The sequence below is a fragment of the Prunus dulcis genome, chromosome 8 (genome assembly GCF_902201215.1).
Source record: "Prunus dulcis chromosome 8, ALMONDv2, whole genome shotgun sequence".
NCBI classification, from domain to species: domain Eukaryota; kingdom Viridiplantae; phylum Streptophyta; class Magnoliopsida; order Rosales; family Rosaceae; genus Prunus; species Prunus dulcis.
The window spans coordinates 13660943-13674350 of NC_047657.1; the positions used below are offsets into that span (position 1 = coordinate 13660943).

At 36.3% G+C, this 13408-nt stretch overlaps 4 protein-coding genes across 5 annotated transcripts; 1 reads left to right on the top strand and 3 right to left on the bottom strand.

Annotated features, from left to right (window-relative positions):
- Nucleotides 1-2947: 2947 nt before the first annotated feature.
- LOC117638533 (protein ELC-like) lies at nucleotides 2948-3613 on the bottom strand. The gene has a single exon (XM_034373642.1). The coding sequence runs from the start codon at nucleotides 3611-3613 to the stop codon at nucleotides 2948-2950; it is 666 nt and encodes a 221-aa protein (XP_034229533.1).
- A 1435-nt stretch (nucleotides 3614-5048) lies between these two features.
- On the bottom strand, nucleotides 5049-7951 carry LOC117638264 (rRNA biogenesis protein RRP36). 2 transcript variants are annotated; one of them, XM_034373400.1, is made up of 4 exons: nucleotides 7761-7951; nucleotides 6959-7229; nucleotides 6087-6147; nucleotides 5049-5857 (listed from the first exon to the last, which is right to left on the bottom strand). In XM_034373400.1, exons 1-4 carry the CDS (start codon nucleotides 7826-7828, stop codon nucleotides 5277-5279), a joined length of 981 nt encoding a protein of 326 aa, XP_034229291.1. In that variant the 5' UTR covers nucleotides 7829-7951; the 3' UTR covers nucleotides 5049-5276. The 2 variants fall into 2 exon arrangements, with proteins under 2 accessions (XP_034229291.1, XP_034229290.1); XM_034373399.1 differs by having other exon boundaries at nucleotides 6087-6150.
- Nucleotides 7952-9406: 1455 nt separating this feature from the next.
- Nucleotides 9407-11777, top strand: LOC117637057 (mitochondrial outer membrane protein porin 2-like). Its single transcript, XM_034371812.1, has 6 exons — nucleotides 9407-9687; nucleotides 9941-10008; nucleotides 10079-10189; nucleotides 10289-10378; nucleotides 10857-11065; nucleotides 11338-11777. The coding sequence occupies exons 1-6, from the start codon at nucleotides 9606-9608 to the stop codon at nucleotides 11642-11644; spliced, it is 867 nt and encodes a 288-aa protein (XP_034227703.1). The 5' UTR covers nucleotides 9407-9605; the 3' UTR covers nucleotides 11645-11777.
- Nucleotides 10994-13395, bottom strand: LOC117637058. Its single transcript, XM_034371813.1, has 3 exons — nucleotides 12764-13395; nucleotides 11854-12390; nucleotides 10994-11071 (listed from the first exon to the last, which is right to left on the bottom strand). Exons 1-2 carry the CDS (start codon nucleotides 13244-13246, stop codon nucleotides 12220-12222), a joined length of 654 nt encoding a protein of 217 aa, XP_034227704.1. The 5' UTR covers nucleotides 13247-13395; the 3' UTR covers nucleotides 10994-11071; nucleotides 11854-12219.
- Between the last annotated feature and the right edge of the window lie 13 nt (nucleotides 13396-13408).

The following is a 13408-nucleotide window of genomic DNA, read 5'->3' on the forward strand; positions in this document are numbered from 1 at the left end:
GATTTTGAATAGTTGAGTTGAACTTTATAGTTAATTTGGATGTGTTGAATGATAATTTAATATGAAATTTAATGTTAAAATGTATGATAAATATTTTTTATGCAAACAAATTCGGGGATTCGGGGCAGGTATGGGGAATAGTCCCCCGAAGAGAACGGGGATGGGGACTCCCCAAAACCTATTAAACGGGGATGAGTTCGGGGACGAGGGCGGGGATGGAGAGCGGGGACGGGGATGGTATTGTCATACCCGGCCCTTACCCGACCCGTTGTCATCCCTACCAAAAACCCTATATATATTCACCCTATAAACAAGAAAGAAGATTTGATTTCGATCTGATTTGGTAATTTAGTAGTTAGGTAAGAAAGGATTAAGATTTGGTCCAGTTGGGAAATTAGGTTTTCAATAGAGGCTAGTATGTTACTTATAGGACTTAGAAGCCATTACCCAATCCATTACATCAGGCCGATCATGAGATTTATAAGGCCACACAAGAAAGATCATTTGATTTTATTTGCAAGTGTGTGTATATAGAACCTTTTATAACCATAGAAAAAAGTTTAGGACTCGACAAATTGTCATTTAATTTTTGTCTATAAGAAATAATTGAATATCATACGTATCTATAGCTCCACACACAAGAAAAATCATTTAAATTTATTTACGCTTGTTTCTAAAATATTAAAAAATATAATTTTTGTCGAGAGCAGGTACCACAGTGATGGCCTCCCCTTTCCACCCTACTTGACACTCAGGGTCGAAACCCCAAGAGGTTTCTTTCCTTATATATATGTATATATAACTTTTATAACCCTAGAAAAAAAATTTAGGCGTATGACAGAATGTCATTTATTTTTTGTATATAAGAAATGATTGAAGATAAAATAAAAATCAAAAAATAAAGTACTAAAAAGAACCATGCATTCACATAAAAACTGAAATTAAAAAAGATGCACACTACCTTACCACTACTATTGGAGTCAGCTTAAGATAATATTGATGTGTATATCTATCCATATAACTAGTTACCAAAATATGACCTCATAAAAAAAAATTAAATAAAAATGGGGCCCACCCTTTAGCTGAGGCCTAGGGCGGTTGCACTGACTGCCTTGACTCAGGGGCGGGGCTGCATTGCATAATATTCCAAATGCAGTGCCTATAAATATATAAATTCGGGTTTTTTTTGTGTGGGTACAAATGAGAAAATAAAAAATATATTTTAAAAAGGTGATATTTAAGGACTAAATGAAACACATTTTTAAGTTCGTTTCTTCACTCCCAAGCAATAAAACAAGAATTTTCTTTTCTAATAAAAGTGTTGATTTTGTTTCTTTTGCAGCAGTCGTGCTCTAATTTTGTGGTTAATCCCTTAATAATTTAGGCTAGTGCTTCTCCATCTCGCAGAACCTTTCGTTGAGATAAATTTAATAATAAAAATGGTCCACAAGATGGAGGAGACACTAGCATCAATTATCACGAGATGAAGCGCATAAATTTATATATATATATATATATATATAGAGAGAGATTCTTTTGAAGGATCCTTCAAATAAATTTATTTGAGAGACACCCTTATACGGCCCACTCTGCATTGTATTTCACTAATTCAAATTTTTTATTTTTTAGATAATCATTCAAAGATCATCCCTATAAAAAATCACATGATCCTATAGTATTTAACCACTGAATTGAGTTATTGAAATTTTAGTATTTTATTGAAATACCATGTTCATTAATTTTGTAGGACACAATTGGATGTTGAAACGGTTTTCAATTTGTCTAATGTTTTGCAAGGATAGTCTATGAATACAGACTTAAAACTTAGATAATTTGAATTGTTAAAAAATATTCATAAGAGACCCTAAATAATAACCCTCAAATAAAATTATTTGAGAAATCCATCAACTAAAGGAGACTCTTTCGTATATATATACATAGGGGTTTGGATCGAGGTCATAAAACCACATATTTTAACACTCTTTCGTAATCATTGGATGAAGAGTAATCCAAAGGATTAAAATACTATTTTCTTTTTTAAAACATTAATGCACACCATGTACGAGGTTCATCTCTCCTCTATACATCACCTGCTTTTCTCTCTCCTTCTTTCTCTACATTGAAAGTTGAAACTACACCATCGTCTCCTCTCTCCCTCTCTCTCACCATTATTCTTCTCCTACTTTGTTATCTTCTCCGCAAAATGCAGAAAAATATCAGAGTGTTTTTAAAAAACTTCTGAAATGTCCAAATGAGTTGCACAACAACTGACAAACTTGATTAACCAAAATAATTATAATAATAATAATAATAAAGCATTCAAGAAAAATGAAAGTGAGGATTTGAAGCCTTAAATTTTTACTAACAACATAGCTTGAAGCTTGAGCTTTTCAATTAGCACATGAAATTTTTTTATTTTTTATTAACTTATTTTGTTGGGTCAATTTGGGGCCACATGGATGTGACTGATAACTCAAAGCTGTCGCATGTTAATTTGATGCCACATAGCTAGTCATGTCCGTACGTATGCGTGCCTTTAGGTTCGTCCTGGTTGTTGCTCCAAATACCTCCTCCTTTTCTCCAAAGAAACGAGGTAAAAGTATGTTGATTTTACATGTTCTTTTTTAAAAGGAGCGATAGTATATTAAAATCATACATACAATACGGATGTTAAGATTCGAACTTAGGACCTTATTTGAGAAAGTAAATACTCCAAACCACTACACTAGTGAGGTCATTTTGCAATTTTATATATTTTTAAATGAATTATTCGTGAAATTAAAAGAATTCTGGTATAATTTAATGATCTTTCTATGATTTGGGTTTATGTCAAAATCAAAAGTAAAACTAAACAATTCACTACCAAAAGTAACTGAAATTACAATTATAGGAAGAAACAATTAATTCATGAACCAAAACAAAATATAAACTATTGAACAAAATACATTCAAAGAAGACCACAAACCCAACCTCGGCGTCTCTGGCCTTTGCATCTCTTGCCTTCCTCCTGCCTCTCTTGCATCACTTGCTCATGCCTCTCTTCTTCATGCCTCTCTTGCATCTCTTGCTCCTGAGGCGGCTGCGGAATGGGGAACGTGGGTACCGGGGCCGGCGGCTGCGGCGGCACCCTTTGTCGAACGGGTGGGTCTACACTAAAACATTCACACATATTAATTACCAGACCTGTGAGAGTTCTCTCTGAGTGTGCTTCGATCCAAGCCTGCATGTACGGCACATTTACTAGACCACCAGCTCCAGCGTCGACATAAGGATGAGGTAACTTGATTGACATTATCGCTTGGTCCTCGACCACCACGCGCACCTTCGGGGAGTCCCTAGGATAACCTAATGGAACCCATATTTTGATTGGGGTTTTGTAAGGATGGCCCTTATAAAAGACGGGAATGGCTCCTTTGATCACCAAAACGACGGGTTCTCCTTTCTGAAACCTACCCCTCGTCAGACCTAATGAAGGGATGTGAAAGAGCAACTGGATAATATCGGCAAATATTCTGGGCCTATGTTGTATAGGGTAATCAATGTCGCCCGCACCTATTTCAGTAAATGCACGCTTAATGAGCTTTTGTTGAAGAGTCAAGTTTGGCTTCGGCATGAGAGATTGATAAAACCATAATCCTGACGATTGATCCATGGGAAGAGCTAGCCGAAGGAGGAAGAGAAGGTTATTATGGTGATGAGAAGAATATAATGAAATAGTGAGAGATTTATGCCGTTGGAAGTTCTTGTTATGGTGATGAGTAAAATATAGTGAAAGGGTGACAAAGTCGGGTCCATTTATATAGATGTTGGGTGACTAAGATTCCTGAAGAGATTAGGGTTTTTTTTTAATAAATTTTTTGACTTTCCTCTTTTGAAAGGTTTTATGCAATTAGTTAGGGTAACCTGTGGAAATTTAGGATTTTTTTTTTTTTTTTGGTACGTTATATATCTGATTTCCCTTTTTTTCCTGAGAAAAAAACGTGAGTATCACTCGTATCATGTTGTACTTGTTTAGGTATGAGAAGTTGCAACGATGGATGATGCTATCAAGACCTAAATCACGAAATTAGAAAAGTTAAATTCTAATTTACTCGTTTCATGCATGAAAAACGTTGCATGTTTTGGCCCATTATTATTATTATTATTTTAAAACACATTACTTGACCCCAAAAACATGGGCGGACTAGTAACAAGACTACCATGGGCTCTAGCCTAGGTAGCCTTTAAAAATTATTAAAAATTATTAAATGTATTTTTATGCGATTTCATTCTATAAAACATTACTCATTGCCCACTTAACTTATAGGCCTATAATCATCTTATATTTAATTTATTTGCTTAGTTAAGAGCATCTCCAATGACATTGGAGATGTCAAATAATATGTATCAAAATTGAATTTGATGGGTGATAACTTTAGTTAATGGAATTATGAACTAGCAAATCGAATTTGGATATACTCACGAGGGAGGGGGAGAGTTTGGCGCACTTTTCCATTGTGGTGTCACCTTATGTGTGTAGTTTATATGATTTAATATTTACTTTTATTTATAGAAAACTATAGAAATTGTAAGTATTTAAAAATAAAAAAAAGCATTAGATTTTAAGCTAATGAATTTAGATAGCCGTTTGAAAAAACACCTAGTTCCGCCTTTGTCAAAAATAAAATTATTGCATTGAAAACATACATTCTTATAGGCAGAAGGCGAGAGAAGCATGAACCAAATTGCATTCTGTAGAAGATGCCATTACTAAACAACCTAATGAATTAAATATTCTTGTGAATTTGCTGATTTTGATTTGAATGTTTTTCTCTGGACATAAATAGGGGTTAGGTTGATATCACATGTAAAGGGATGATTCATATCATGTTAGTTTTATTTGAAATATCCCGTCACACATTTGGCATTTATAATGTACCCCAGGAAGGCTTCCTACTACTATTTGAGAATAGCCATAGAGTAAGAGGGAGCCAAAGCCATGCCAGTTGATAATAAAAATAAAAAGCTTCTATTTCTAAAGTAAATAAATAAATGAAAAGAACAGAGGGTGGAACAGAATACTCAGCCATTTCATGAGAACATTAACATGTTTTGGCAATCCCATCAGGTTACCCAAAAAGAAAGTTCAATTAACAAAAGAAAGCAATAAAACAGACCTTATATTGAAAGTACCTTAATTTTGTTAAACATGCAAAAGGGACATCGAAAGACACAATAGACGCATCTATGCAAATATGCAGATAAAAGACCTATGCAATCTGCATGCCAATTCAATCCTATGAAGCCAAAAGTGTTTCCACCTTTGCAATTTGATCCTCTTCATTTTTCGGTGTTGGGCTCCTGTTGGCCTCGTGATATAAATCATGCTTCCATTTCTCACCACGACCACCACTAGATTGAAACCCTTGTCTCCCACTGAATCTATCTCTTCCTCTATAGTTGCGGCTGGCACCATCAGTGTACCTTTCTCTCGAAGGAAAGGAACCCCGCTGTGTGTCTCCCCTGTAAGGCAACCTCTCTCCTGCAAATTGCTTCTCAGATCTATCCAAGTGGCGTGGGTTGTTGCCTCTTTCCTCCCTTTTTCTACTTCCTTCTGCATCAGGATGGTTTGACTTTGCAGTCTCTGCAGTTGTTTTGTCACCATTTTCAGACTCCAGTGAAATCTTCTTCTCCCTGAATGCAGGTCTTTTCCTTTCCGGTGGTGGATTAGCCTCCATTTCAAAGAACCCATTATGACGCCAGGTCCTGTTTTCATCCCCCTTGGGTTTCTCATTTCTTGGCCGTGAATCATTAGTTGTTGCCTTGCTCACTGTCCTATCATCATGCCTATCCTTGGAATCCCTCCACGATCCACGTTCTAAAATAGAACAGGAAAAGTAAATTACGCTACTGATACTGCAAATGATTTTTTCCAACCCAAGAAAAATAACATACATACGTTGCATAGATTATGATGAAAAATAGCATGAACCTAGAAAAGAAAGGGTTTTTCCTTTCTTTTTTCTTCAGTATGATATTTAAATTTTAACATGTGAAAAGGAATGGTGATTAATAATTGAATAAAAAATTAAGATAAGAAATCTCACCGGCAGCTGAACCGCGACGAGAGCTTCGATCAACTTGCCTGGCATTACCACGCTCATCGTGCTGCTATAAGACATGCACAGGCAAGTCTAATATTGTTATATACAAGGATGAACTTGAAGGAATAGGGCCGATCAAGAATCCCGCTACACCAGCCCAGAAAAAAGGTTTTCATACACTGGATAGCAACCATATGAGTAAAAACTCAACAGAATTTCAGGTTATTAGACGAGCAATTTCCAAGTCATGGTGGAAATAAGGTTTAAGCATGTCTTCCAAAAGCATTTCATGTCAATTCAATTGAAAGGAAACGTAATAAAATTACAGTAGTTTCTTGTCCAGTTCTGCCTACTCATCTAGTAAGAAATATCTTACTTTTGATGTAAAAGTTAATCCCTTAAACCACATAATAACAATCACTTACTACAACCAGCTAATGCCGAACGATTAACCCACAGAAATGTAAGTGAACAACTTTAAGCCTCCTAAATTGCTCTAAACTGAGGAAAAATATGCACACAACTTTGGAAGGTAGTGGATGAGCTCCTATGCCAGTTCCTACAGCATACAGACTAAGGACACATTTAATACAGAAGACAGTTTCCCCTGTCATAGACTCTGAAGTTAGACACAGCCAAAAAAACATAAATAAACACAAGTTGCAATTCAGTAACTTACAATTTTGTAAGACGGTACAATTATTATCACTAAGCTAAAATATCTTCAGCAATAAGTATTTTACAAGATGATCTAGACATAGAAACAGAATCCTAGAAACACAGGATTCTGAAGATGATATGCGTGCTAGAGATTAGCTCATCATTATACAATAAAAGCAAAACAAGTTGATGAGATTCAAAAATCTATACTCCACCTGAAAATAAGATTGCGACCGGGGTACATCAGTTGGATCAGAAGAGAGTTTGGTTCCTTCTAGATGTCCACTGGGTTTCTTATCAGACTCTTTTCTGGATGCCCCATTTTCAACCCTCGAGTCAGTTGCTAATGGGGATTCAAGTGGCAATGTATCTTGCAGCCGGGGCTGGTGCTTTTGATCCTGGTCAGACTGCTTTGCACTTTCCGAATTAATTTTGCTGGTGACTCTCTCTTTTTCGTCTTTTCCATCCCTCCTGGACCTCTTAGGACTAAGAAAACCCATGAAAATCATTAAGAATGACATTCTACTTAAAAACAAACTATTCTTATCTCATTATAACCATGTTACAGACATTTTCCAGAGACAAATCAACTTTTAAATAACCTCTTTCAAACCCAAACTTAAATGAAGACTTAAGCAGAGCCTTACCACATAAAGCTAGAATCTTTTAATCAAATACGCATAAAAATGAAAGATTTGTCTTATTTAAGACCACATCTTTTTTCCTTCTAAAATCTAACAAAACACATAAAAATACAAGCTTAAATTAATATATTTTCAATTTTTTATTATTGAAAATCTCCAATGTTCTTCATTTATTTCATAAAATTGATAAAGCCAAAACTGAAAGAGAAAATAACGCAGAATAAATAGTTTTGTTAATACCATCATAATTCAAATTTCACTAAAACACTACAGCTTTTAGAGCAGTAACTCAGTTTTAATGCATTAAACCTTTAAACCCATTTAAGTCCCAAATTTGATTCACACACGCATGTTATGCAGAGACAAATGATACCTGGGTTCTCTGTCAAATCTGGAACGATGTCGTCTTGAGTCGGAATCCCGACTGTCTCGTCGCGACATAGGGTTGTGGGAATTGGGGAAGAGATAGAGAGAGAGAGAGGACTGAGTCCCTGTAAGTGTGGGCAGAGAAGGGTAGCTTAGGGTTGCTTCGTATCAGTTGCGGGTGTTTGTATTTTGCGTGAGAGATGCGATTTTGACCGCAGGATCAGATTGTTAGTGGGGCTAGGGCCTGAAATTTGATCACAATTAAATACTCGGATTCGTGCCACGTCAAACTTTTCTTTTAATCCTTTTATCTTTTCCGGTTAGGATTGATATTGATTTTTTTTTTTTTTTTCCCAACGTTCGGAAGGGAGGAGCGAAAACTCACACACAATACATGTACGTTTTAACCACTTGAAAGTACACCAAAGATATAAGTCAATCCAACTAACACCTTATTTGTTGAGATTTAATTCAAGATCACAATTTGTTGTATGTAGCATGGATTTAATTTGGGTTTGGTTAATTTTGCTTCTTTTTTTTTTTGTTTTTTTTTTAAATTTAAAAAAAAAAAAGTTTAGGAGGACATTGACTACTCTCACCATCGGCATCAAGGTAGACCCACAACCTCGAGTCTGAATAATTTACGCGTGACACTCAACAGCCAGCTGCCACCGGTATGGATTTATGTAGAAAATTATAGATCGAGCACCAATGAGGACTGCTGGGAGCAGAACTCGAACACTGGTAAGTCTACACACAGTACATGAACCTTACAAACTAAACCAACCACATTAGCTCAAGCATTAGTGAGAGGATTCAAACATGAGTGCCTCTCCTAACATTTCAAAGAAAAATACCACTATACCAATCAAACATTATTTTAGGGGCCGATCAATCAATCACTTTTTATTTATTTTTAATTTATCAACCTTTTAAATTCTTTGTAGGTTAAATGATTTAGTGGGTAGGGTTTTTCCATGTTAATAACCCCCTTATTTTAAGAAAAGTGTACATCTTTCTTAGAACATTTTTAAGGGAGATGTCAAATGCAAAATGTGAAATTTCAATTTGATGGCTTATGTGGTAATCTGACACTTTGGAAAAAAATTTAACTCCACCAGAAATGCCAAATATTATATTTTTTAAAAGCAAATAGGGTCCATATGATGCATAAAGTTTTAAAAGAGAGTAAATGATAGTGAGGTCCATGACCAAAAAAATATTAAAAAAATATTTGGCATCAAGCTTTTTGATATATTATTTTTGACATCTCTTATCGCCTTCAAATTCATGTAGGATTTGACTATTCGGTTGGAGCAACTTTAACCTTCAATTTTTGTCATTTCATGTTCATGTGGCAATTTGACATATTGGTTGGAGATGCTCTTAGGCTACTCCAAAATGTATTTCAATGATCAATCAATGCATCTATATTTTACATCATCCTTGTGAGAAAATCATCCCCGCCTGAAGTTGTTTGGTTATCTAAAATGTGCAAAATAAAATGCATTCATTAGATAAAATTAAAACCGAATATGTAGATAATCAGATGACAAAACAATTTTAAATGCAATGGGCTCAACACCCCTAACCAACTGCCATCCACGTCTGCACTGCACAATGAGAAAAATCCTTATTCGCGGAAGCCTCTGCTCAATTGAGACAGAACCACAAGTACAAGTGAACAGAATCAGAGCTCTGACAAGACAACTGGAAAACCCCAACTAGTCAACGAAGAATTTTATTTATTTATACAAGTCTGGTTAGATCGATCAGGAAAATTGTGTGAGTGAAAGTCTCTATTTTTGCTCTGGTCGTCTCCTAAGGTCAATTGGTGTCTCCGCCAAGAACAATGAGCAAGTCTCACAAAACCAAGAGCAAACCCACAAGCAAGGGACCTCCATGTTTCTCTGAGTTTGGTCAGAAAGCTAAAGGTTCTCGCTTTAATTCTTCTCTACTTTTCTAAGTCTTTCATGTTTGTTAATCTGTTAAAATCTTACTGAAAAATAATGGGTAGGATCTCTTTCCTCTTTGAGATTTGTGGATTTTCTCTGTATATCCCACCGAAAAATCTGTTTCTTGTTCTCTTGTTTTCTTTACTTCGAATACACATTTGGTCCTATTTTTCTTTTCTTGCATTGCAAGAAGCCTATTAGAGTTTTGTCATAAACTTACCTCTTTTGGTAGACTTGCTTACCAGTGGATATTCCAGGAGCCAGAAATTTAGCTTCACAACCCACAGTGACGGTGGAGTGGTATGTTCTTATCATGTCATTCCCTTCAAGCAGTTAAACAGAAACTGAGTATGTTCTGGATTGTTTTCAGAAAATTACTTCAACCGCGGCAAAGAAGGAAGGTTGCTCAACTGCAGCTGTGGCAGGAGCATACATATACAAGAATGCAAATTTTGACTGTCGAATCGATACGGATTCAAAAGTGGGTGTGGCTATATACAACTTACTGTTACCTCAAAAGTTTCAATTTTTGTGATCTTCATTTGTAATTAGCATTTTGTATTTACCCTTGTTATGACAGATTACTGGAACCCTCACTTTAAATGAGAAGTTTCTGTCAAGCACGAATACTAGCGCTTCATTCAGCTTGCCTGATTACCAATCAAGCAAGGTACTTGGTCTCATTATTGCATATTGGAAAGAAAAAAGAATATATGTTCAATCATGTTGTGATTACTTCTGACCTGAAAACAGCTCTTAAAAATTTATCATGGCTCAGATGATTACCTTTTTGTACTGGCTCAGCTGATCACAAGTGAGAAAGTTCAAACAAATTGAAAATTGTCACTGCTAATTCAGAATTTCTACTGTGAGGACAATAGCTTTCTAGCTTCTGCCAACCTTTATTTGAGACATTTTTGGTTTGAAATACTACAAGAATTGGTGCTCTAGTTAGAAAATCTGTGACAGGAAAAAGAAAATTTCTGTGACAGAAATCGCTCATTTCCTCGGGACACATATTTCTACTTGCCACTTAACCTTTGAACAGATTGTTTTTGGAAGAGACAGAGACTAGTCACCCTATCTTATCCCGCACAACAATAATTACTATTCTGAACTAAAAAACAACTCACCCATCTTGATTTCAGCTCCGGGTTCGAATACGCCAAGAATATGCTGCTCTGTCCACATCTGTGGCTTTGAACAAGTCCCCTGCAATAACCTTTTCAGCAGCTGTAGGGGGTTCAAGCATTGCCCTTGGTATGGAGACAGAGTACAAAACTGCTTCTAGCTCTTTCTCCAAGTGCAGTGCAGGCATTTACATGAAGAGTCTCAATTCTGATGCTTCAATAATTCTGTAGGTCTTTTCATTTTGAAGTAACATGACATTAATAAAAAGAAATTCAATAATAAGTTCAGATTACAGTTCCGATACTTATAAGTTACAACTGCAGCATTTCATGGGAGAACCTCTACAACTATAATGATAGTTATGCTCAGTTAACTAAATTTTTAACAAATATAACAAGTTTTGTGGAGGCCAAATTGCAGATTTGAATTACAGTCATTATGTCACCATGCTAAAGGAAAAGTATGACACTAATATCCTATCATTGTGAAATTTTTTAGGGCAAACAAAGGTGACTTGCTAACAGCATCATGTGTTCTTTATCTCAATAAACAAAAGAAGCATGCAGCAGTGGTAGAGATCACTCAAAAGCTGTCAACAAAGAGAAACACCTTGACAGTTGGAGGATCATATGCTGTTGATCATCAAACAGTAGTGAAAGCTAGACTTGACGATCACGGAGATTTTAAGACTGTTCTACAGTACAATGTTAGACCCAAGTCATGCCTGGCTATCTCTGGTGAATTCAACACCAAGGCACCTGACAAGATTCCTAAAATTGGGTTGGCACTTTCTCTTGTTCTTTAAATGATTTCTCAATTTTCATATGCCACTGGAGCAATTTCTTTGTCCCCAACTGATAATTTGTCGGTTGGGCAATATGACCAATAGATCTGTATGATTTTGTCAAGTTAAGAAAGTTGCTGATTCAACAGCTCTACTACTAGTGTTTAAAGCAATCTGCATATTATTTTAACGACAATTGTAAACTCTTATATAAAGAGGAAGTCACTTACAATCAAATCTAAACTACTTTTGCATCGCCAGTGGCTTGGAACTTATTGTACCCCTCATGTGAGCCTTGGCGCCATCACACAAGTACTTTAGAGCATCCAGTTTTTCTTTTTTGTCTGATTATCTAGTTCAAGCCCAGAATTGAACGGCAGGAGAAGCTCTGGGAAACACAAAAATCTTCTCATCCAGTTAGCCTACATGGAAGCCAAGGGGCTAAAACAGTGCTTCTGCTTCAGATCAATACACCAGCTCAAGAAAACTGATGTTTATTGCTCAGACAGCACTTCCATTTCAGTACAAAGTTCCAGCCATCACATTCAGCAATTTTCATGCATTAGAAACAACTCAAACAATCGATTGTGGTCGACTCACTTTCCAGATTTGAACCTGGTGCACCATTTGATCAGTAGTTCTTCAACACTGGCATCCATTCGGGTCCCAATTCCTCCCCAGACCAACATGTGGGCATAGTCTCCAAAAGTCGAACCAGTTACTTCATGCACAGCCTTGAATCCGATTCTTGAATAGAACCTGACAAGCTGAGAAGTAAATAAGCAACCAGTTCAGATTTAACATCAAATCAAGTAATCCAGTCCAGTGCATTTCTTATATCAATTCTACAACTTATTTCCGACAATGCTATTTAACCTTAATGCAACTCATCAAATATCTTCACCCCAAACACCAACAAAATAGCTAGCAGAAAGTACACTTATCATCCACTTCAAAGCAAGCTTTATCACTAAGAGAACAATCTCATCCACAAAATAAAGGATACTTGGAAATTTAAGCAAATGAGAGGCTTCACCATTGATGTACAGAATATTAAAATTAAAGGCTGAAAAAAGTGCTATAGCATCCAATAACAGCATAAAACCAGAAGAAACATGATTAGGAAACCAAAGAAAGAACCTTGTGGTGGAAAATGTCAGAGTCATTGATCGCAAGCAACTCAGCTGTTCTGCAACCACAGTCGTAGCCGTATCGAATGGCAACAGCTCCAATGAACAAGCCAATGCCAAAGATTGACTTCTCCATCCCCAGTGTCTCTCTCTGTAATCTGATTGACTCCAAGTGAAGGATTTTCCCACTAAGCCAGAACCTTATCAGTCCCTCAGCCTTGCCAAGCTCCTTCTGTGTCTCCAAGCTCTTGGCAGTGATTCTGAAAAAGGGTCCTAGAGTTTGGAGCTGAAGGTCAAGGTTTTGGGCTCTTGATGAGGCCAATATCTCAGACATGGTTGGCATTGTGGCTCCAGAGCTAGCCTCTGTGTTTTTCTTGATTAGGGTAGTGGGAAATTTTACTGAAGAAGCAATCTGGGTTCTACTACTTGGGATTCTTGGATTTAGTATGGAGAATTTGGAATCTGAAATCATTGATTTTGATGCTAGCTCCATTTCCCTTTTGTATTCTTTTTCTGTATGGGGTTTTCTTTAAAAATGTTTTTTGAAGGGGGTTGTGGCAACAGAAAACTCCATGAACTGATTCAGAAACATTAAAAACGCCAGTTATGGTTATGTATGTAGAGATAAGTTACACGTGGCAACACCACCATCCTG